The sequence below is a fragment of the Phyllostomus discolor genome, chromosome 13, assembly GCF_004126475.2.
Source record: "Phyllostomus discolor isolate MPI-MPIP mPhyDis1 chromosome 13, mPhyDis1.pri.v3, whole genome shotgun sequence".
In the NCBI taxonomy this organism is placed as follows: domain Eukaryota; kingdom Metazoa; phylum Chordata; class Mammalia; order Chiroptera; family Phyllostomidae; genus Phyllostomus; species Phyllostomus discolor.
In genome coordinates this window covers 46,910,102-46,932,069 of record NC_040915.2, presented here as the reverse complement: position 1 = coordinate 46,932,069, position 21,968 = coordinate 46,910,102, and the positions used below count along the sequence as shown (strand labels likewise).

Genomic DNA, 21,968 nt, shown 5'->3' with positions numbered 1-21,968 from the left:
GTCTCAAGTCCTTCCACAGTTCTCGCCCACTGCGGGTGCAGGACTCCCAGCCCGCCTCCTAGGGAAGGGGAGGGACTAAGAAGCTCCGCCCCTCTACTCTCCCATCTTCCCCGCCTTACTCTTTCAGCCCAACTTTGAGCCAGTCCGGATCTTTCAATTGGTGGAGAGTCGGAGAGATGGTGCCTCTGATTGGTCAGACCTCGAAGTGGGAGGAGCTGAGCGGCATTGAATGGCGAAAAGGAAAATCAGTCAGGCACCGAGTCCCGCCTTCTAAGATTGGCGGGTAACCTAGCAACGCAGGTACTACCGAAGGTAACGGGGTGCAGAAGCCTGGATCCCTCAGAGCAGGTGAGTGACCAGGGGAAGGGCTGGGGATGAGGGGGAGCTGTGGAATGACCTCTAGCCTGCCATCCTTTGACTCTCTGAGTAATCAGTAGCCCCCACGGTGGTCCCGTCCCCGCCCCAGGTCCCTGCTCTCCAGCCCCTGCCTGCAAGGACCACTGGACATCTTCGCTGTCCCTTCCTGTACTGTCCCTCCGCGTATCATCTTCTTGGTCCCGCTTTCTCATCCCTAAAAAGTGGAGTCACATCGTAGCTAACTAGTAATTTCAAGCCCAACATAGGCGCTGGGGGTAAGAGGATAGTTTCTCAGCCCACCACCATTTCCCCAAATGGCCATCTATTCCAGGGTAAGTAGGCAACGAAAGGATCTCACTTGAATGAGTGTTCCAAATAGGCCTTTTGATTATGCCAATTTTTGCCTTTTCTGATAACTTTAAAACTTAATTCCCATTCCCTGCCCTTAAAATGGGATTCCATTCATATACTTAAGACACAGAGTTTGTTGCGAGGATTACATGAGGTCAGGCAAAGGAGAGCTTGGCATGGAGCTGAGGAACACAGTAAGTGCTCAGTGAAAAGTAGCATTCTCCCCCCAAAAAAACACATCTGTCCTCCACTCTTCCTGCTTACAGTTGCTCCAACCGAACTAGCTCTTTCCATATCTTAAACATTCATATATTCAACAAGTATTTGCTGAGTGCTGACTAATCGACCAAAGAAACTTCATTCCTCCCCTCGTGGAACTTGTCTAAATACTAATATATAAGTAAATGTGAAATTACACCTGCAGAGATTCACCTCCAGGATGATGGAGTGAGGAGGTCAACACATCCCCTCCTCAAAAAGCAATGAGGCCAGCTGTGATGGCTGCATTTCCCAACCAATCAAATCAGGGAGACTTTCTGATCCCTTAGTCCCTCTGAAAGGTGTTCAAGAGGAAGTGAGAATCATAACTAAGATAACCAGGCCAAGGGTGGAAAGTCGGGGGGAAGTCAAGGGTGAGAAGCCGTGAGTTCTGAGGTCACTGCCCCTGCCCTGTCTGAATATAAAAACGCTGTCAGCAGAAGGCAAGAACCTAGCCCTCCATTCCCTTTCCCAGACGTCAGCCACCACTCTGAACGCCTTTTGTTCGAAAGCAGCTGTAACAGAGGCTGCAGGGCCACAGCATCCATCTCCCTACCTCTGAGCTGGACCGAGCTGGACCGGGCTGCCCAGGGCATCCTGGACAGAGCTCTGCCCTGGCTCTGAGCAGGGTGTCCCTCTGGAGCACATTCCAGGCACATGTGGCCCAACATAAATGCCAGTTTAGCCAGTGTCACCTGTTTTTCAGGGGGAAGTTGTATGAAAGGGGTTAGCCTTCCCTTCCCTAGCTCCATTGCTAGATGCCCCCGCACACTTTCTTTTTCCCTAGGAGAGAAGAGCTCAGGGCAATGAGGCCGATGTACCACCTGAGTGGTATACTATGAACTTATTATACTACTTCCCTTTGAAGAGGGCTTTTAACTCATGTAAGGGTTTTCCCATGTATCAAATTATCCCTCCTCCACCGAGCTCCCTTTGATGTAGCTAGGACAGGTGTATCACCAGGTGCCAGAGAGATAAGGGACTTGTCCAGACTTATTCCCAGAGCCACTGACAGGGGTGAGTCATGCACCCAGGTTTCCTAACACCAGCTTGTGATGCTGATCTTGACTCTGTAATTGATGGTGGCTTCATTTATTCATTGATTGATGATAGCGAGAGAGAGAGAGAAACATCAATTTGTTGTTCCATTTACTGATGCATTCATTAGTTGATTCTTGTAGGTGCCCTGACTGGGGATTGAACCTGCAACCTTGGTGTATCAGGATGACACTCTAACCAATTGAGCTACCACCGGGCCAGGGCTGATGGTGGCTTTAGATGGCACAGATGTTAGCTTGTCAGATACAGCTGGGCCAGACTTGGAGAGGCCTTCCTTGGAACCTGGGTGGAGCACTAGACGTGGGATGGAGAGGCCAGGAGTTTTATAGCAGAGCAAGGCCATTGTGATCCAGACCAGTAATTCTCTAGACCACGGGCACCCCCAGCCCACACTCCCACCTCCACAGGGACATTTGGCAAGAAACTGGTGGTGGGAGAAGGCTGCTACCAGCATTCAGTAGGTGGAGGTCAGGGATCCTGCCAAACACCCTACAATGCTCAGGACAGCCCCCACAACAAAGAATTATTTGATCCAAAATGTGTTAGGGTGGCAGTTGAGAAATCCTGTTCTAGACTGGTATTTTCATGCAAGGCAAATGCTACACACACACACACACACACACACATCTTTTCCCTTCAGGTCCTAGATAGTGGAACTGAAAACAAAAGTGACTACAAATCAGGATCATTTGAAATACAGAGGAATCAGGATAAAGTATCTCTTTGAACTTAGCCCTCAAATACTAGCAGTGGGTTATATCCTACAACCAATCTAATGCCCTCAACACAAGGGCTTTCAAACACAGGTTGTTTTTTAACCACAAACCAAAGAAAGGCACTTATTTTCCTCCTCAACCCAGCAGACACCTATTTAATTATAAATGAGTACTTACTGCATGCCACGTACTCTAATAGTGTCCATTCTCTTTCATTTATTTTTAACTGGCAAATTGATTTCATTCACTAAAGGGGCACAACCCTCAGTTTAAAAAAGACACTCCCAGTCCTGGCCGTGGTGGCTCCGTTGGTTAGCGGGTCATCCCTTAACTGAAAGAGCACGGATTCGATTCCCCGTCAGGGAGCCCACGCGAGGCAGCCAGTTGATATCTCCCTGCCACATCGATGTTTTTGTCTCTCCCTTGCTGTCTCTCTAAACGCAATGAGAAAAATGTCCTCAGGTGAGGATACAAAAGAAACATAAAAAAGACACTGATTCAACATAACCTATCACCCAGGAAAAGCCAGTTGTTTGCACTTTATAAGGTGATGACTTCAATATTGTTTAAGTGGGGGAAATTTATGTTAGAAGAACTCTAAGTTCGTTACTAGGAAATTCTTTCTTCGGTCTGCAGCCAAAAGGCTACTATCCACAGTTGGCTGTAACTAGAAATAAACACTTCTAAAGCGACAGGTTAACAAAAGGGCGAATTTAAAATTCTGATGAATTAACTTGTTAAGAAGGAGCGAACTGGTGAGTAGTTTAATGAACTTTTGTTCTCCCGTCACTCACAGGAAAACACGAGTAATGCAGAAACCAGAAAAATTAAAACCAGAAATAGTAAAAAGTAGTACAGAGTGGTTCCATTTTGCCCCTTTATAAACCCTTCTCACAAAAACATATACATTGTTTTAAGGGAAAATCTTATCTTTTAATTTAAGAGGTATCCAAATGTTAATATTAAATTCCATCATTTTTGAGGTCAGAATAAAAGTGACGAAAGCTAAAAATTATTTTTTTCATTTTTAATTATTTCATTGTTGTTCAAGTACAGTTGTCTGCATTAACCCCCCACCACTTCCCCCCAAACCCCAGCCATCCTCACCCCCCTCCCCTGATTCCACCCCTCCCCCCGGCCTTGGTTTCCTCCATGTGTCCTTTTAGTTGTTCCTGGAGCTAAACGTGATTAAACCTGGACTTTACTTCCTACTCACAGCAACTCTAGCAGCTGTGGGTCCCCCGACTGTCCCCATTTTGCAGATGAGACGCCAAAGCTGGGAGAGGACTGACTGCCTAAGGCCACACAGTGCGGAACTGGGGGTAACCCAACAGCAAGTGGGGTCGGGGGGGGGGGGGTCCTGCTGCCCGCCACCACCCTCTAGGGAAAATTCTAGACGCAATGTTTTGGTGATATAGGGAAGGAGTCTTTATGCAAAACCTTCACAATTTTGGAATAACAGTTTTCCACCTGCCTTCGTCACTTAAGCCTATCAATTAAGGCTAAACTCTTTAACTCTTTAGTTACAGCTGTAATCACTTAAACACCATCCATTAAAGCTAAACTCTTCAACACCTGAGTTCTCCTAGCATTTCTCCTGTTAGTTTTAATTATCTTATTTCTATAGGTAGAACACACGAGAATAATATAAGATACAAAAGCTGCACAATTCCAGGACGGCAGGCTTCTGCCTCAGAGGTCGTCCCCTCTAGAACTTCAGAAGAATAACCCTGCCGTCCCCCCGCAGGCCGGCCTAGCCCGGGGCTGCACCCGGACTTCCTTCCCATCCCAAATACCTTCTGCTGGGAAACGCAGGCCGCCGCAGCACGATCACCCAGCCAACCTCGAGCAAGAAGCCAAAGACAGCCCAAGTGCCAGGTCGCCCAAAAGCCCAAGAGCCCTCCTTTTATATCGAACCTTCTGGCCCATAATCCCACGCGCTCTGGAGGCATTCCGCCGCTCAGCCAATCCCGTCCTAGGCTGTTTCCATTGCCTCCGTGAATTCCTCCTCCTCCCGCCTCCTCCTTCCCAGAGATTGGATCAGATCTCTCTGTATCTCGGGGAGGCCCTGGGCTCGAACTCCAAATTCGTCTGACACCAGCGCCCAGAAAGTTAGTCCTTGTGCAACAGGCTCACGTGTTTCTTTTCCCCGTCAGAGATGAGGGCCCAGAAGGTCAAGCGCATTTGCTCGGGGCTGGAGCTGTGGCCAGCGGCTGCCAGAGAGATGGTCACTGTCACCAGTGTTTTAGAAATCTGTCCCCGGGAGCACATCCCCTCCCAGCCTCGGTCGCCACTCAGTGTCCTCCGTCTCCGAAGCCCTGGATGACCTTGGAGGCGTGGCCACCGAGCCAACGCAACGGTGGAGACCCCGCCTGTTCACACCCCCAGCGTTCACCGCTGTGGTCCCAGGCTAGGACTCATCTGGAAACCCAGTATAACCCACAAAACGCAGGTTCTCACAAAGGCCAAGAGAGGGCTGGGGAAGGGTTCAAAAGCGGCAACAGCAAAAATACAACCAAACTCTGAAAATGAAACCAAGTTGGTTTTAAGTCTTTTATTTTAAAATCCCAAGCCCTGAGTCCCGGGATGGGGGACAACTCCTAGGCCACGCCTTGGCCCACTGCCGAAGTGTGACGCTCTTTCTGGTTCTAGCTCGGGCCTCCCCTATCTTGTGAAATCACATCGCCCCGTTGTGCCAACACCGCTCAGTGAGGAACTGGGGCCCATTGGGGGTTCTGGGTTTGCCATCTCCTCGTACTGAGCACCTACCGTGGGACGGACACTTGTGTTAACAGCCTTCATCCCGCATTTTCTGCCCCTTTCCAGCCCCTGCCTTCCCTGGAAGGCTCAGAGAAAGCGCATCGAGCTAGATGTGTGGTTTGCAGGCCACGGGAGCTTCCCGGGGCCAAACAGAAGGTTCCTGTGGCTTCCAAGGCACAGCTTCTGCCTGTCGCCTCACTCTGAGAACATGCTGTTGAGTTCTGCATCTGTGTTCGCGAGATGTATCCATCTGCACTGTCCTTTCTCCTGATGCCTTTGTCTGTTTTGGTATCAGAGGAACGCTAATCTCGCAGGATCAGTTAGGAGATATTCCTTCTGCTGCTGTTTTATAGAAGAGATTACGGAGAATGGGTATAATTTCTTCCCTAAATATTTGGTACACTTCACCAGTGAAATTATCTAGGCCCGGTGCTTTCTGTTTGGGGAGGTTGTTAACTGTCGATTCAATTTTTTAATAGATGTAGGCCCATTTGGGTTCTCTGTTTCACCATGTACGAGTTTTTGGTAGATTGTGCCTTCAAGGAAATGGTCCGTTTCATCTAGATCATCAATTTGTGCCGTGCAGTTGTTCCTAACATCTTCTCATTGTCATTTTCACATTCTTGGGATCAGTAGTTATGGTCCCTCTCTCCTTCTCGACATTAGTAATCCATTAGCATGTCTTTAGCATCTCCCTGCCACTCACTAACCTTGTTCTTTGAGAGCGGAGATCTGGTCTCAGACCCACTGTTCCTGGGTAATAGTGTCTCGCTAGAATGGAGTAATACCAGGATGCAGGCACCGTTATCCTCCACTTCAGGAAAGTGATCAGACTTTGCAGTTACAGAGGAGATACAAAGTTTCCTTTTTAATGAAAAGTACTTACGAATGAAAGTATGTATACTTTAGAAAGTTAAGTTGATAATAGCAGGACTTGGTCTACAGATTTGGCAGAAATCACAGAGGTGGCATGCTGGGCAACACTGGACTAGAACTAACCCTCGTGGAGGCCTCTCTCCTGACCCCTGTGGTGTGGCGTCACGCTGACCTGTGACCCCTGCGTCGTGATCAGTTACGAAGTGCGTCTTGGTAGTTAGTTGAGAATGAGTTCCAAAGTATCTATGCATGATGGACTGAAAATAAACAAATCAGTGAGAGACGTTAGAAGCTCTCCCTACCACCATTCATTTGCTCCTCTTACTACGTTCTGAGAAGCTTTTCTCAAGGAGAAAGGGATGGGGTGACAGCTCTGTTGTGGCAGCTGTGTCTGATGCTGGGTGTCCGCATGGGAACATGACACTGGTAGGAACCCTGTGTGGTAGCAGAAAGATCGAGTCATGTGTGCATGTGTGTGTGTGTGTACACTTACAGATATAAAACAAATACAAATATTTGTATTTGTAGTTGTTAAGTAGACTGACTGCTGTAGGAACTGGATCTTTTTTTAATATATATTTTATTTCTTTTTACAGAGAGGAAGAGATAGAGAAAGAGAGGGAGAGAAACATCAGTGTGTGGTTGCCTCTCATATGCCCCCTACTAGGGACCTGGCCTGCAACCAGGCATATGCCCTGACTGGGAATCAAACCTGCGATGCTTTGGTTCACAGGCTGGTGCTCAATCCATTGAGCTACACCAGCCAGAGCAAAACTGGATCTTCAACAAGTCTGTTCTCTGAGGCCCTAGTCAGCAGGACTCACTGAAACGGGACCAGCAAAGAGTCCTCCTGGGAAGTCAGTCTTAAAACTGGGAGACTGGACGGAGCAGTGGTTCCCGGACAGACCGCCCGGGGTTGAACTCCCAGCTCTACCACTTACTAGCTCTGCACGAATGCAAACATCAAACCTTTCTCTGCCTCATCTTCTCACCTACAACATGGAGGCAATGACAGCTCCTCCCGCACGAGGGTTTTTGTGAGGGATAAAGGAGTCAATTCACATAAAGAGTTTAGTGTTTGGCACACAATATGTTCTCAGAACTTAGCTAATGTGAAAATGACACCCCTGCCCCGGCTGGCGTGGCTCAGTGGGTTGAGAGCAGGCTGCGAACCAAAGGGTCGAGGGTTCGATTCCCAGCCACGGCACATGCCTGGGTTGCAGGCCAGGTCCCCAGTGGCGGCCATGTGAGGCAGCCACAGATAGATGTTTCTCTACATCTCTTTCTCCCTCTCTTCCCTTGTCTCTAAAAATAAATTTTAAAAATCTTAAAAACAATAAAATGGCACTCCTTAAAGTGAGCTCCCTGCCCCCATAGATCCACACACACACTCCAGTTTCCTTAAAACCTGCTGACTTCTCCATGCACCCGGAGATTTGTAAGGCTAGATGTTCTTCCTCTTTTTTCTCCCAAGGGGGAAAAATATAATTTACCTCAATGCTTTTTTTTTCTTCAAAATGTTCAGAGAGTGAAAGTAATAAAATATCCAAGCAGCCCAACTTGAATGAAGACGAGGCATAATTTGCATGATAAAGATATATTTCCATTTATAAAGTTCATCAGCAGAATTAATGACAAATAAAGGGAAGATCCAATTAAAGTTCCCCAACCATTAACAATCTTGCTTCAACTCTCAGGGCAGGAATTTTCAAAGGAGAGGCTGGAGTTGGAAATGATTTAAATATTAAGGTTGGTGGCGTTAAAGGGGACATGAAATGATCATATTAGAATTCAAGGAAAAGAGATTTTCCAGTGATTTTTGTCATCAGAGTCAGACGCGTTTCCCCCCAGTCCGAGTTCCACGGGCGTTTTCTTGTTCACCCAAATGAGCTGTCGGGAGCTGATGGGCGCCATCATAATCAAAGAAAACAAGTTTGCCCTTTAAAGCATAAGAGGTAATTTGGCTGAAAGCAAATTGGAAACATTTCATACAACGTTGCATTTCCAGCCGCCATCCCTGAAGAATTCGGGGGCGTTTTGATTTATGCCTGCGAGCTTCGGGGGACAACGGGGAGAAGTGCATGCATTAAACACTTTGGTCACATTCGTCCTGTGGCCAGGGGGCAAAGATCCTTCATCCTCAGAGAGGACGGTCCATGGCTGTCCACGGAACGCTATTTTCAGGACAAGCCTGCGTGGAGCTCACGAGGCTGGAGAAGAGCAGGGCTGGGTGGGAATGAAGGAGATGCCGGCTGGACCCAGGGCCCAGCTCCCAGAGGCCTCCAATCGGGGACCCAGTCTGCACGGCCACGGAACGGAGCAGCCTCTGCACCTGGTCTCGCTCCCTTTCGTCCCTGTTCTGAGCCACTGCGGGCATTTCTTTGACTCCATCCCCTAGGCTCCGTTCGCTCTTTGGTTTGGAGAACTGAAGATCTCTTGTTGTGTCTTCAGAGATCACTTCCTTCTCCCTTGCATTTATATCTCCACCCCCACCGTCTCCCAGGAGCACCCCCCTTCTTGTGTTGTCAGTTGCCTAGACTACATATATCAGCTGGGGTTCTTTGATTGCAAGCACCGGAAGTGACCCGGCTAAACAGGATGGCGATGGAAAAGCTGATGGGCCAGGCCTCAGCAAGGACAGCAACTGGGGGTGGGGGGGAGGTTCCGGGGTTCTCTGTAGCAGGCTCTCCTGGAACCCCCCCCACTGGCATGCGTCTGTCCCCTTCATTTCCCACTGAGGGGTCCCTCTTCATAATTCCCAGGGGGGAGAGAGCAGGCCCCACCAAGACGGCATGCAGTGGGGGAGAGGATGAGTTTCTCAAAGGGGGACTGGGGCATGCACTATCACCCGACAAAGAGGAAATGGATTCTGGGAAGGCCGGGATGTCCTGTCCACTGTCCGCTCTAGCTGGAACTCCGTGGGCTTTAAACAGAGCTCTTTGTCCTCCCTTCCGAACTTCCTCTGCCAATTCCCCTAGTGACCGGTGCCCCAACATTCTCTCCCGGTCACTCACACTCAACACTGTCTTTCATTCCCCAGGTCCTGATGGTTCTTCCTCCCTTGGACTTGCATTGGCTTGAACTGCGTCTGTAGCCGCCCTCCGCTGTACAGGGGCTGAGGAGGTGAGCGTCAGGTGCTCCCAGCCTCTACTTGTGGGCAAGCAGGAGGGACAGGTGGGGCTTGGGATGGGGGAGGGTGCCTGCCCCCCCCACCGGGGGGCTCAGCATCACAAGAACCTGCCATGAGAACTCAATCAAGGCTGGAAGCCCAGGGAAGCCTTCCCGGAAGAAGTGGCACTTGAACTGAGATCCGAGTGCAAGGAACGAATTGGGCAAGAAAGAAAGACAGAGAGGTGCATTTCAGGGAAAAGAAGCAGGAGGTACAAAGGCCCTGAGGTGGAAGGTTTCTAGCAGCTCAGCTTATCTGCCTGCCCCAGGTCCTTCCCTAGGAATCACCCCTGCAACAGATCTAACTTTATCTGGTCCCGCTTTCCCTGTGATCTCCTACAAGATAAAGTCCCCACTCCTGTGTGGACTAGGCCATCATCTCCACCTGTTCCGTGACTACAACTTATTCCCTTCCTCCTCTGCTCATTGACCCTTCACGTAAGCATGAAGGGTTTTATGTCCCAAACTAGGTTATAAACTCCGGGAGGCCGGGAACCGTCCCTTGCAGCTCCTTCATATCCCCAGGGGCTCAATAAAGACCAGAGCAGAGGACTCTGGGGGTGATCTTTATTGCAGGGAGCAGGAGTAGATGTAAGCAGACCAGTGAAGGAGCCCTTTAATCATCTAAGTGAGAGATTATCAGGCCCTTCGTGGCAGAGAAGCTGCCCAGAAGGAAGGACGGGGAGTGGGAGCCGTCAAGGAGAGAACACGGGCAGAGTTGAGTGGCAGATCGGACGTAGGGGGTGAGGAGGAGTGAGGGGTGTCACTCAGGTTTCTGGCTTTTGCAACTCGGATGGATAGCTGGTCATCAAGATGGAGGATGAAGAAGGAGCAGGGCGAGGGGTGGGCGGGCACGTGGTGGGCACCATCTTAGACGCACTATACCGGGACCCCGGCCCATCCTGGGCGGTCAGTGGTCATTGGACACCTCCGGGCCCCAGAGACTCAGGCTGGGCGATCACTGCAGGCCTGCACTTGGGATTTCGGTTTCCCTGGGCTAACGACATTGGTTATTGTTTTTTTGTTTTTGTTTTTTTTTTTAATTATTTTTTTTTCATTACTGTTCATTCTTTTTTTTTTTAATTTTTTTTATTTCAATCATTGTTCAAGTACAGTTTTCTGCCCCCTACTCCCGTTCCAGCCCCTCCACCCAACCCTCCCCCCTTCCCCCCATTACCCCCCACCCTTAGTTTTTGTCCATGTGTCCTCCAAATTTGTTCCTGTAATCCCTACCCATTCCCCCCTGAAATTCCCTCTTCTCTCCCCTCTGGCCACTGTCAGACTATCCCCTATTTCAGTGTCTTTGGTTATATTTTGCTAGTTTTTTGTTTTGTTTTGTTTTGTTGTTTAGATTCCTGTTAAAGGTGATATCATGTGGTATTTGTCTTTCACTGCCTGGCTTGACATTGGTTATTGTTTATTGAGCACTCGCAATGTCCAGGCTCTGGGCCGGAAATGTCCCACTGAATCCAAAGATCCCTGTCGTATGGCCGACGCAGCCCAGGCTTAGGGGCATTTTAGATAACCAGCTCCAGGACCCCCAGCAAGGATCTGAGCCCACGCGGGGCTGCCTCAGAGACAGTTCTCTCAGCCGTCACGCCGTGTAGGCAGTGTAAGTTACGGGTTTCAGATTGCCCCGTAGGTTTCTCTGAAGCAGCCTTTTAAAAAGGCTTCTTATTTTGTCACAGTTGTAGCTCTACAGAGGAGTTGCAGAGCACAGAAGGCCCGTGTGCCCTTCATTCGGCTCCCCCTACGTTAACGTCTTACATAACCACTAACCACGGTGTGTTTGTCCAAACTAAGAAATTAACATTGATACAATGCTATTGACTAAACTGTCCACGTGATTTGGATTTCACCTTCCAGAATACAATCCCGGATGCAATGTAAAAGATTGTATTTCGAAGGCATTGTTCATCCCACTCAGTTTTAAAAATCCATGCTTAGCCCTGGCCCGTGTGGCTCAGTGGATTGAATGCGAACTAAAAGATCTCTGGTTCGATTCCCAGTCAGGGCACGTGCCTGGGTTGCAGGCCAGGTCCCCAGTTGGGGGCGTGCAAAGAGCCAGTGCAGGAGTGCTCTGGGGGGCCCAGCCCTGCTCGCTCCGCCCTGCTCTGCTCTGCAGCGGGCTGCATTGCCCAGGCCCCCTTGTCAGTTGGTTCCTCACCGCCCTTGACCAACGCGAGGCCCCGGTGTACAGATGGAGGGTGGGCAGGAGGGAGAAACCAGAGTGTTTCTCCCCTCTTTGCACTGGCTGTGTTTCTGGCAGTGGCCACAGGAACTGGCTGTGGCTCCAGCGGTCCCCTTGGTGACCGTGATCCCGAAGCTCACCACCTCCTCCTCCTCCTGAGGTGGCTTCCTGCCACCAACAATTTCAGGGTGGGAGGGTGCACTTCACCTTGCCCCGGTTGGCCTGTCAACTCTTCCATCACCTATATTTAAAGGGTTAGAACGATGTTGGCATTCCTGGTGGGTCCCTGCCTGACACACGTGCCCGAGATCCACCTCCGCACTTGGCCTTCCTACCCCGGCAGCCCCGACCCAAAGCTCCAAACTGCTTTCAGTGAGAGGTTCTGCATGAATCTGCCAAGTGCCTGATATGAGCCCAAATACCAAGTTTATGGTTGCTTCGGCCAAACCGGCCACACCGGGGCCTGCGTAGCTCTACCAACTGCCTACTCCTTCCTTTTTCAGAATATCTAGGGACACTGCAAGCAGGAGACCCATCTAGTCTGCCAACGTCTCCATCTCCCAGGGCGGACGGAGACAGAGAAGGCCGATCACACCATGGCCTCAGACATCCTCTCCATGGGCCCTCTCTACCAAGGCCCTGACATGAACAGAATAAGGCTGATGACAGAGCCGTCCAAAAAGCCAACCTCCCCGCTGAAAGCCCTGGTCCCCTCTAAGACCAAACTCACCACGATCGAGACCAAGAGGATCATGTCCGTACTGGACGAGACCATCCACAAGGTGCAGCTGGTGACCCTCCTGTCCTATGTGACGTCCGACAGTGAAGACCTGGAGGGCATGCTGGGGAAGGACATTGCGAGGGCCGTGAGAGAGCACAAGGACCTCTGCCAGGACCTCCTGGACAGGGTCAGCTTCCTGCGGGAAGAGGAGCGGCGGGTGCAGGAGGAGGAGTTTGAGGACGAGCCGTGGATCCGAGAGCACCTCCTGTCCCTCGAGCAGCAGAAATCCCACCTCCCGCCGCTGATGGAGCGGATCAAAGCATCCACCAGGGACGTGCTGCGGCTCCTGCTCCGCAACCCGCAGGCCGCCGGGCTCCTGCAGATGCAGACGCTGGCCAGAAGCGCGGGAGCCCAGACCTTCATCGACAGCCTGGTGGAGCTGCGGGGTTTCCTGTTTGAGAAGCTGCTCACCAGTCCCATGGAAGCCAGAGACAAGGCTCAGTTCCTGCAGGACGTCACCAAGCAGAACCGAAGTAACCAGGAAGCCATCGATGCCCTGGAGGAAGACTTGGCGGCGAGACTGAAGGACAGAAACGCAGAGGTACCGTTTGCGGGGGTTGGTCAAGTTACGGGAGGAGCCCGGAGCTTTTTAAATCACCCAGGGATTTAAGTAGACGTGTTCATTCATTTATTCCACAAATATGGTTTTGAGTGCTTACGAGGTGCCAGGTCTTATATAAACAAACACACGTGGTCCCAGCTTCACAGCGTTCACGGTAAGGAAGGTGGTTCTCAAAGAGCTGATTGAATTACGGTCTTGAGACACGCAGTGAAGGGTAAGTATAAGGCGCTGCGAGGGAGAGTTACAGGAATGGTGATCTCAGACCGGAAGGGTCAAGGAAGGCGGAACCAAGACACGAAGGGTGAGAGGGGGTGAGCCAGGCAGGTGGGATAGGGAGGAAGCTTCCAGGCCAGGGCAGGCACACTTTCTCTACAAAGGGCTGGAGAGCAGAGAGTTTAGGCCTCAGAGGCCGGGCCAGTCTCCGGTGCAGCTGCTGAACTCAACTCTGCCACGACAGCGCGAGAGCAGCCGTGAGCAGAGCTGTGTTTTAGTAAAGCTTCGTTTGCAAATGCAGGCGTCCAGCTGGATTTGGCCTGTGGGCCTTCCTTGGCAGACCCCTGCCCAAGGGGGAGGGCGGTGTGCGCGCCTAGGTCCTGAGAGGGGAACAGGCCTGGCGGGGTCAGGAACCTAAGAAGTGCCCGTGAGCCAAAAGGAAGGGGCAGAGATGGGTCTAGAGAGATGAGTGGCGGGGGTGGGGGGTGGGGGTGGGTGGGCTCATGCAGGGCTTGAGGCCTAATCAGGGGAGGTGGTCTCTGTCCTCAGGGCAAGGGGCAGGCGGCAGGGGTGGAAGCTCTAGGAAAATTCGTAAGAAGGAAAATGATCGCAACCTCATAATAACCATTTCGGGACACATATGAGGTACAGTTGGCCTAGGAACAACCCAGCTTTGGACCGCACAGGGTCCGCGTGTGCGTGGATTTCCTTCCACAAATACTGTGCGTGCATTTTCTCCTCCTCGGGGTTCTCTGAGTAGCGTTGTCTTTTCTCTAGCTGACTGCATCCATCGTACAAGTGCGGTAGATAATACACATAGCATACAAAACACGTGTTAATGGACTATGTTACTAGTAAGGCTTCTGCTCGATAGTGGGCTATTAGAATTAAGTTTCGGGGGGGACTCAAAAGTTATATGTGAATTTTCAAGCAGAGGATCCACACCCCTAACTCCTGTGTTGTTTGGGGGTCAGCTGTATTATGCTTTACCTCTATCTCCTCACTAAAAGCCTTCCCAAGTCTCTGCCAGATGGCGTATAAGTACAGGTTGGGCTGCTAAAACAGAGAGACCCAAACCATGGTGGCTTCGTCGAGATGGAAATGTATTTCCGTCTAAGAGCTGGCCACGGAAGGAAGCCCTGCTTCGTAACATCATCAGGGGTCCGGGCTCCTTCCCCCTGACTTCTCTCCCGTGCCCCACGGGACTTCTAACTGTGGACCCAAAGGCTGTTCCAGCTTTCTCCCATCACGTGGCCACTGGCCCGGCCCACAGGAAGGGGGAAGAGCGGGAGGGTGCTGCCCTCTAGGGAAGAAACCTGGAAATGGCATACAGTACTGTTCTCAGCCACCCCCAGAAGCAAGAGATACCCGGACCGGTTGGTCTGCAGCTGGGGCCAGGTTTTCGGCAGAGCATTCTGCTGCACAGCCTTTCCAGGGAGAGCAGATCCCGGGGGACAGCTGGCCAGCGCTGCCATGGGCACTTGGATGCCTGTCCCCGTGAGAAATGAGCGGGCGAGGCCCCGTGCAACAGCGTGCCACCCCGCCCCCGCCCCGGGCACCAGCTCAGGTGGTGCCCTTCCCGGTGCTGTCACTGGTCTTGTCCTGCAGGGCGTGCATCAGAGTTTGTCGATAAACATTGGCATGGTTATTTGGTCATTTGATTTGGGTCTGGCTCCCCCACAAGAGGACAGGGCCCTTGTCCCTTCTGGCCCTCCGTCGTGTCCCCCCGTGAGCCAGGCACAAAAGGAGGGGCACAGTCACTATTTGGTAAATGGGGAGGAGGCAGGCTCCTGGCTGCGCGGTCAGAGCAGGCCACTCACAGGTGGGAGGGGTGTCACCTGGGGACAGGGATAGAGCCCCAAGCGGTGTTACTGGTCCCACTCAGGTGGTGGAGCCAGCTTGGGGCTTCCGAGTAGGACAGATCTGGGGTCAAATCCCATGTTTGCTAAGCATACAAATTGAATCGTGCCCCCGGAGCTGGGTGTGACATGAAGGGCAGCCCCAGGCAGGCATGTCACGGAGCCCACTGGGAAAGCCGACGACACACCTGCTCCAGAAGCCCACCCCAGGGCAGGAAGCCTCGCCCCAGGATAAGCTTGCCCAACAGCCGCCCCTTCCCTCCCCGCTCCCCGTGCGTGGGGAGTGAGCCCGGACGCCCCTGGAGCTCCACCGCCAGCCCCAGCCCCAGGGGGTCCGCGAGAGGCTCCAGGTGGTCGGCCTTTGGCGTGTCTGTACACAACACAGCCCTGTCCCCTTCCCTCATTCCTATTTCTGAACCGTCTGAGGGCAGGGGACAAGCCAGGCCCTCCAGGACGCGTGGTGGCGGTCCTGCACCTTCAGGCATCACGCTGTGTCTCTGCCCGCTGGGCACCTCAAGCAGGAGGGTGGCTGCAGTCCCCAGCCTCCCCTGTGGCCTCACCCTGCATACCTGTGCCCCTCACTCGTGCCGGGAAATAGAGGGTGGGAGCCGAGATCCCAGCTCTGGGTCATAGACAGACCTGGCTTCAAACGCCAGCTCAGCGACACCGCCCTAGACGGATGACCTGACTGACCCCCGTCAGCCTCCGCTTCCTCACCTGGACTCAGGCGCTCCCTGCGCCCGCCCGTCGGGGCTGTGGTGGGACCAGCAAGGTGGTGCTGCCGTGATGGCCACCTTCTCCCTGTGGCGACCCGTGGCCACGGAGGCATTAACAGAGCCCCCCGTCCTGCCCCAGGTGGAGAAGGAGAACGCCGAGATCCAGGAACTGAAGAACCAGCTGCACCAGGTGCTCAAGTTCTCGGAGAACAGCCTCTACCGCACCAAGCGGGAGGCCGAGAAGCAGCAGAAGGCGGACTTCCGGGCCTCACAGGCCCGGGTGGCCAAGATCCAGCAGGACATCCTGCAGCTGCGGTCGCAGTTCCACAACCTGATCATGGAGAACCGGGAGGCGGAGCAGGCGCTGCGGAAGGTGCCCCGGGGAGCGCGCAGGAGGGGACGGTGGGGCCGCTGGGGAGGGGACAGGGAGCAAGGGGGTCCAGCGCGGAGGGCAGGGCTGCCCCAGCCATCCAGGGAGCTCAGGGTGGGGCCAGCGTCCCGTGGGAGGCGGGAGGGGGCCACACACAGGCCCAGGGGCAGAGAGATGGGGTCTTGTGCTGCCACCCACCTGCTCCGTGATACCGGGCAAGTCCCCCAACTCCACCCAGCCTGTCGGGGGCGATGAGACCCACTGTGTCCGGAACCGTGCAAAGGAACTGCAGGAACGCAGGAGCCCCAGGCCAGTCCGCTCCCTCTGAGCCTCTGTTTTCACATCTTTACAAGGAAAGCGGTCAACTGGGTCTGAACGGATTCCTCTGGGAACTGCAGGAGATGGCAGGCAGAGGGCTGGTGCAGGGAAGGTGGGTGCTCAGTGAGCACCGTCTCCCCACCTGCCTTCTCCACCGGAGCCAGGCCCCCGGGCGCCGCCTGCTTCTCAGCCCCTTTCCCTACAAGGGGCTCCTCTCGGTAACACTAGTTCCCGGTTCCGTTTATCGTCACAACTCTTTAGAGCATCCGATGGAAGCGGGGGGCCTCTCCCCCATAAAAAAGCCACGGCGCATGTGCACACCAGTGAACAATCCTGGGGGGGGGTCCCAGGCCCCCCCCATGCCACCCTGTCCATGGTGCCCAAGCTAAGAACCCCTGCTCTGCAGGATTAGGAAGCTGGTTTATTATCCTTTTTACATTCAGGTGAAATTCACGTAGCATAGAATGAACCGCTTTAAAGCGAACGGTTCAGGGGCGCTTGGTGCACTCACTGTTGTGCAGCCACCGCCTCCGTCGTGTTCCCAAACACTTGCATCACCTCAAAATAAAAAGCCTCACCCATTAAGTGGTTTTCCCCCACCGCCCCCACCCTCCAGCCCCTGACAACCACTAATCTGCTTTCTGTCTCTATGGATTAGCCTGTTCTGGACACTTCACACAAAAGGAACCACAGCCTACGCGTGGCCCTCGTGGCTGGCTTCTCTCGCTCAGCATCACGGTTCCAGGGCTCATCCACGTGGTGACACGTATCGGCACTTCGTCCCTTTTAAAGGCCGAGTAACACTCCATTGTATGGACTGGAGCCGATCTTTTAAAAGCAAACTTAGGCCGCGCCCCTCCATTGCCTCTAAATGCACCCGAAGGCTTCCCCTCCCCCTGCATCACAGCTTCCCCTCGGGCCTCGAGGAGACCTCGCCCCTGCTCAGCCCCTGCTCAGCCCCTTCCTTCCAGCCACACCCACTCCAGTTCTCTCCTTCAAACACCGCAGGCGTGTTCCCACCATGGGCCCTCTGCATCGGCTGCTCCCTCTGCTTAGAATGCGCTGGGGCCAGACTGCCGGCTGCAAAGCCAGCTCTGCCACTCATCAGCTCTGTGACCCTGTGACTTTGTGACCTTGAGACTGTGCATTAGTGCGCTGATCCTCAGCGTCCTCATGTGGGACACGAAGGGGAGCCTGCCCCTCCCGCATGGACTCACAGGCGAGACTCGCACAGCACCCACCACAGGGCCGGCTGATGCAGTGTGTGCTCGGTTATTGTTGATACTAGTCTGACGAACCACGACTAAGAGGAGGTTTTTTTTATTTTTTATTCTTTAGAAGAAGTATAAAGTGGAGACGGAAATTGAGAATTGGATCCAGAAATACGATTCGGAGATGGGTGAAAAGCAGGTATTGTCGCTGCACAAGTCTCTCTCCAGTGTGTTTCCCAAGATCCTCTAGGAATGGGGGGATGGGAGGGGAGGCCCCAGGGTGGTGCATGGTCTCAGCCAAGTTCTGGGCCTCCCTGGAGAGGCCTTGGAACACGGGCCCACAGCAGGCCCTCCCCTGCCCCTTCCTCAGGCTCAAGGGTTTGTCTAGCCTGGGCAGCAAGGGGAGAGGTGGGAAAGGAAGGATCCAGAAGCTGAGCCGCTGAGGAGGGCTCGACAGTGGGCCCGAGGATCCCAGCTCCACCTAGTGTCCACATCGCACACTGCCCGTGCCTCCCCCGCTCAGCTGTTGCCGGCACCCAGGCCAGGGCTCACCCCCGTCGGACTCAGACACCAGCTTGCCTGTCCCTCTTGGCTGCTCAGGAAGGCTCTTCCACGTGCCTGAGGGGTGCCTGGTGCTGGGACACGGCAGAGAAGAAAGGCCCCACTATCAATCGGAGGTTCTTCTCTGGTGTCACTTACCAGCAGCTGTGTGACCTTCAGCAAGGGGCTTGACCTTTCTGAGCCCTTTCCTGCACACGACCTGCAGAGGCAGGCAGTCACACCCGCGCCAAGGCCAGGGCGGGGATTTCGAGAAGCACCAAGTGCCTGTGCTCGGCATGGGTCTGGCCCAGAGGAAGTGCTCAGGGAATGGCAGCCTACGCGATAAGGGGTGTCCTCAAACCCTCCCCCGAACTCTGCGACCCTCTCGGTGGCCCACGGCCGGGGCTTCAGGCCAGGGAAAGGAAGCCCGGTGAGCAGCGGAGGGGACGCCAGCCTGTGTGTGGGCCCGAGTCAGGCGCGCCACTCCGGGAAGGGCGCGTTGGGTGGGGGCGGGCTGGCTGAGCATGCGCGCTCCAGGGAAGGGACACTTCGGAGGCCCCGCTCTCTCGTTCCTCCGGTCCCAGTGACAGGGGTGCCTGCCTGGTCAACTCTGTACCCTCTGAACGGGCTTCGCTTCTGGTGGATGCTTGGCAAACGCTAGCGGAAGGGAGGCTGCCGCCAGACATAAGGAAGAACCGCGGGCCCCGGTTGCCGGAGGAAGTGCGACTCACCGTACCTTTGTGAATAGGACGGCTTCAGCGGCAGCATTTTTTGTGTCCTCACGAGTGCCTGGCACGGCACCCAGGCACTGTGGCCACCCTGTCATTTAATCCTGGAAACAGCTCCCACCCCAGCCCTCCCGGGTTCGGACCGGTCCCCACGTTTCAGAGCAGGAACAATGAAAGCCGGAAAGGGAAGCCTGTCCAGGCGCTCCCTCTGGCCTACCCACAAGCTGTGTTTTTTCCCCCAGCCATTCCCAGAATTATTTCACTTGGCTCCCGCCTCGAGCCAGGGTGGATCCCACCTCCTCTCCCACTCTCCTCCGGGCCTCCGGGGGGGGGGGGGGGCAGGAAGGCTTAGTGCAGGCGGCACTGCGGGGGCGGAAGCCCCTTTGGGAAGGGTGGGAGGGCGTGCGGAGGAGGCGGAGGGCAGGCCTGACGCCTGGTGACCCCCCCGACCCCCCACCCCCCAGGAAGAGTTCGAGGAGCTGGACATCATCCACAAGGAGGAGCGGGCCCAGCTGGAGGAGCTGAAGCAGAGGCACGACGTGCTGGTGGAGGAGTTCGCCCAGATCCGGGAGGAGCGGGAGATCAACTCCAAGAAGCGCATGGAGGACGAGCAGGAGCTGATGCGCATGGTGCGGGCCGCCACGCTCATCCAGGCCGTGTGGAAGGGCTACCTGGTCCGCTCCATGCTCAAGTCCAAGAAGAAGAAGCGCGGCAAAGGCAAGGGCAAGGGCAAGGAGAAGGCCAAGGGCGAGAAAGCCAAGGGCAAGAAGGCGGCCAAGGGCAAGAAATGAGCCCTCCTGCCCCAGTCCTGCCCCACCCTGCATCCAGGCCAGAAAGCCACTGGAACAGGGAGGCCCTGTCATTATGGTTTGAACAGTTTTTCAAAATTAAAAACCACTTTAAACCACACCCTATAAATAAACCTCATTTTACGCAGCGCTGTTGACTGTGTGCACGTCTGCGTCAGCAACGCTATTTCCGTGAGGGGAGCACACAGGCTGGGTGGGTCCGCCCGTAACCACGCCTTCCTTCAGCCTCCATGGGGGGCCAGACTGGAAGCTGCCCTGGCCACGATGGCCACGTCACCCACCAGGACTGCTCACGGGGGTGCGGGGCAGGCAGAGAACGCCAGGAGGGACGGGGCTTCAGCCCCTGCCCTGGGATGGTCCCTTTGCCCACAACTTCCCCCCCATCCAGCTCTGTGAAAGCTCAGGGGTCCCAGGATCGGAAACCAGCAGCCTCACATCGGCTTGATTTGGTGCCTGGGTAGTCGAATAATGTAGCTTTTAAAAATTCACTGTTGGCATTGACAAAAATCATGGACCACCCACAGAAATCCAGCTTCCTGCCTCCTCTGGAAACACCTCGTTCAGACGCACTGGGCCTCATGTCTTGGAGAGCTGAGCTGTAGCACCGTTAGATGGCAGAGGCTGCAGGCTGCCCCAGTCCTCACCACTCCCAAGTGTCTTCCCAGACGCCATGGCCCAGAGTCAGTGGCCCCTTACCATCACACTCCGGCTGTTGCCTCTCTTTCAGTCTAGTCAGGAGGAAAGAGGTATTTTTGGCCCTTGTCTAGTAAAATGGGAGGGGGTAAAGGCAAATGAAATCGGAGAGGGAGGGAACTAATTCTTTATGAAAAGGTCTAGGAAGTTTAAACATCCTACATGTTTCAAATGCAAAGTGTGAGCAGCCGACTCGCTGCCCTCCCGCCCCGCAGAGGTGTCTGTCCCACCGTCGGTCCCTGCCAGACTGCTACCCAATCGCAATGTGTCAGCCCTTCCTTCTCTTCCAGGGATGGGGCTTCCGGTGGGCTCCTGGAACCCCTGGGCTCCCTGGAGGTGCATCAGGAGGAAAGAGGGACGAGGCGAAGCCCAGTGCCCAGGATGCTGGGGTTCTGCGTGCAGCTCCACCTGAGCACAGGGTCTGCCGCTGTTCGGAAGCGGCCTGACGGGGGGGGGCGGGGGCGGCGGCTGACAAGCAGGGAAGCAGGGAAGGCACACCCTGACCCCTCGCGCCTCGATTCTGAGCGCTCTCCAGATGCGTGTGCAACTTTCCGGTCTCGGGCCCCTCCACTCGGTGAGGTCCTAGTCACTGTGTTTTGGTTTTGAAAAGGAGGGAAATGTATGAAACTCGAGCCCCCATTCTGAGCTCAGGAAGAACCAGCAGACCCACTCTTGAGTGGGTGGTATCGGCAGAAACCGATGTGGGGAGGGGCCCAGGGCTGCTTGAGGCCTGGCCTGCGTTCTGGAACTTCGGTCACCCACTCACCACTCTCATGGTTTCTGCCTCTTGTTATGTTATTTAACGTTATTTTGATCAACGCAGGGGGAGACTTCCGGTCAAGATGGTGGTAGAGGCTGACCTGGCTTGCATCCTCCCACAACCACATCAAAATTACAACCAAAACGGAAAACAACCATCACTCAGAACCGTCAGAAATTGAGTTGAATGGAAGTCTGACAAGTAGGGAATTAAAGAAACCACATCCATCCAGACTGGTCGGAGGGGCGGAGACAGGGAGTGGGCTGGTCCCACAGCCATGTGTGGTGGGTAAAAATCTGGGAGGGGCAGTGCTCCCGAGCCAAGGGACTCCTTTGTCTTTAACCTCATGAGAAGTAGGGACCTACCGCCAAGACTGCTGTACCCGGCAAAGATATCATCTAGAATCAAAAGGGAGATAAAGAGCTTCCCAGAAAAGAGAAAACTAAAGGAGTTCATCATCACCATGCCATTATTGTATGCAATGTGAAAGGTACTTATTGAAGAACAAGATCAAAACTTTGAACAATAAAATGGCCATTTGAATAATATGGCAATATTGATGTCATATCTATTAACAATTGAATCTAAGAAACTATGCAAACAAGAAAAGAGACAGAATCATGGATGCGGAGAGCATTCTGATGGCTGTCAGGTGGGAGGGGGGTGTGGGGG

At 53.8% G+C, this 21,968-nt stretch overlaps 1 protein-coding gene and 1 long non-coding RNA gene across 3 annotated transcripts; one reads left to right on the top strand and one right to left on the bottom strand.

The window, feature by feature from the left end:
* The first annotated feature begins 204 nt into the window (after window positions 1-204).
* On the top strand, window positions 205-19,971 carry IQCD (IQ motif containing D). Of its 2 annotated transcripts, XM_028528592.2 has the most exons (6): window positions 205-348; window positions 9,418-9,500; window positions 12,240-13,058; window positions 16,007-16,240; window positions 17,894-17,965; window positions 19,499-19,971. In XM_028528592.2, exons 3-6 carry the CDS (start codon window positions 12,333-12,335, stop codon window positions 19,823-19,825), a joined length of 1,359 nt encoding a protein of 452 aa, XP_028384393.1. In that variant the 5' UTR covers window positions 205-348; window positions 9,418-9,500; window positions 12,240-12,332; the 3' UTR covers window positions 19,826-19,971. The 2 variants fall into 2 exon arrangements, with proteins under 2 accessions (XP_028384393.1, XP_035869706.1); XM_036013813.1 differs by lacking the exon at window positions 9,418-9,500.
* On the bottom strand, window positions 7,959-16,769 carry LOC118497860. The gene is made up of 3 exons (XR_004900370.1): window positions 16,759-16,769; window positions 15,836-15,839; window positions 7,959-8,568 (listed from the first exon to the last, which is right to left on the bottom strand). It is a non-coding gene; the product is annotated as an uncharacterized LOC118497860 (long non-coding RNA).
* Window positions 19,972-21,968: the final 1,997 nt, after the last annotated feature.

Coding starts and splice junctions, on each gene's coding strand:
- IQCD (XM_036013813.1), top strand. CDS start 12,333: ATGGCCTCAGACATCCTCTCCATGGGCCCTCTCTACCAAGGCCCTGAC. Junction 16,241..17,893: donor CGGAGCAGGCGCTGCGGAAG/GTGCCCCGGGGA, acceptor TTTATTCTTTAG/AAGAAGTATAAAGTGGAGAC. Junction 17,966..19,498: donor CGGAGATGGGTGAAAAGCAG/GTATTGTCGCTG, acceptor CCCACCCCCCAG/GAAGAGTTCGAGGAGCTGGA.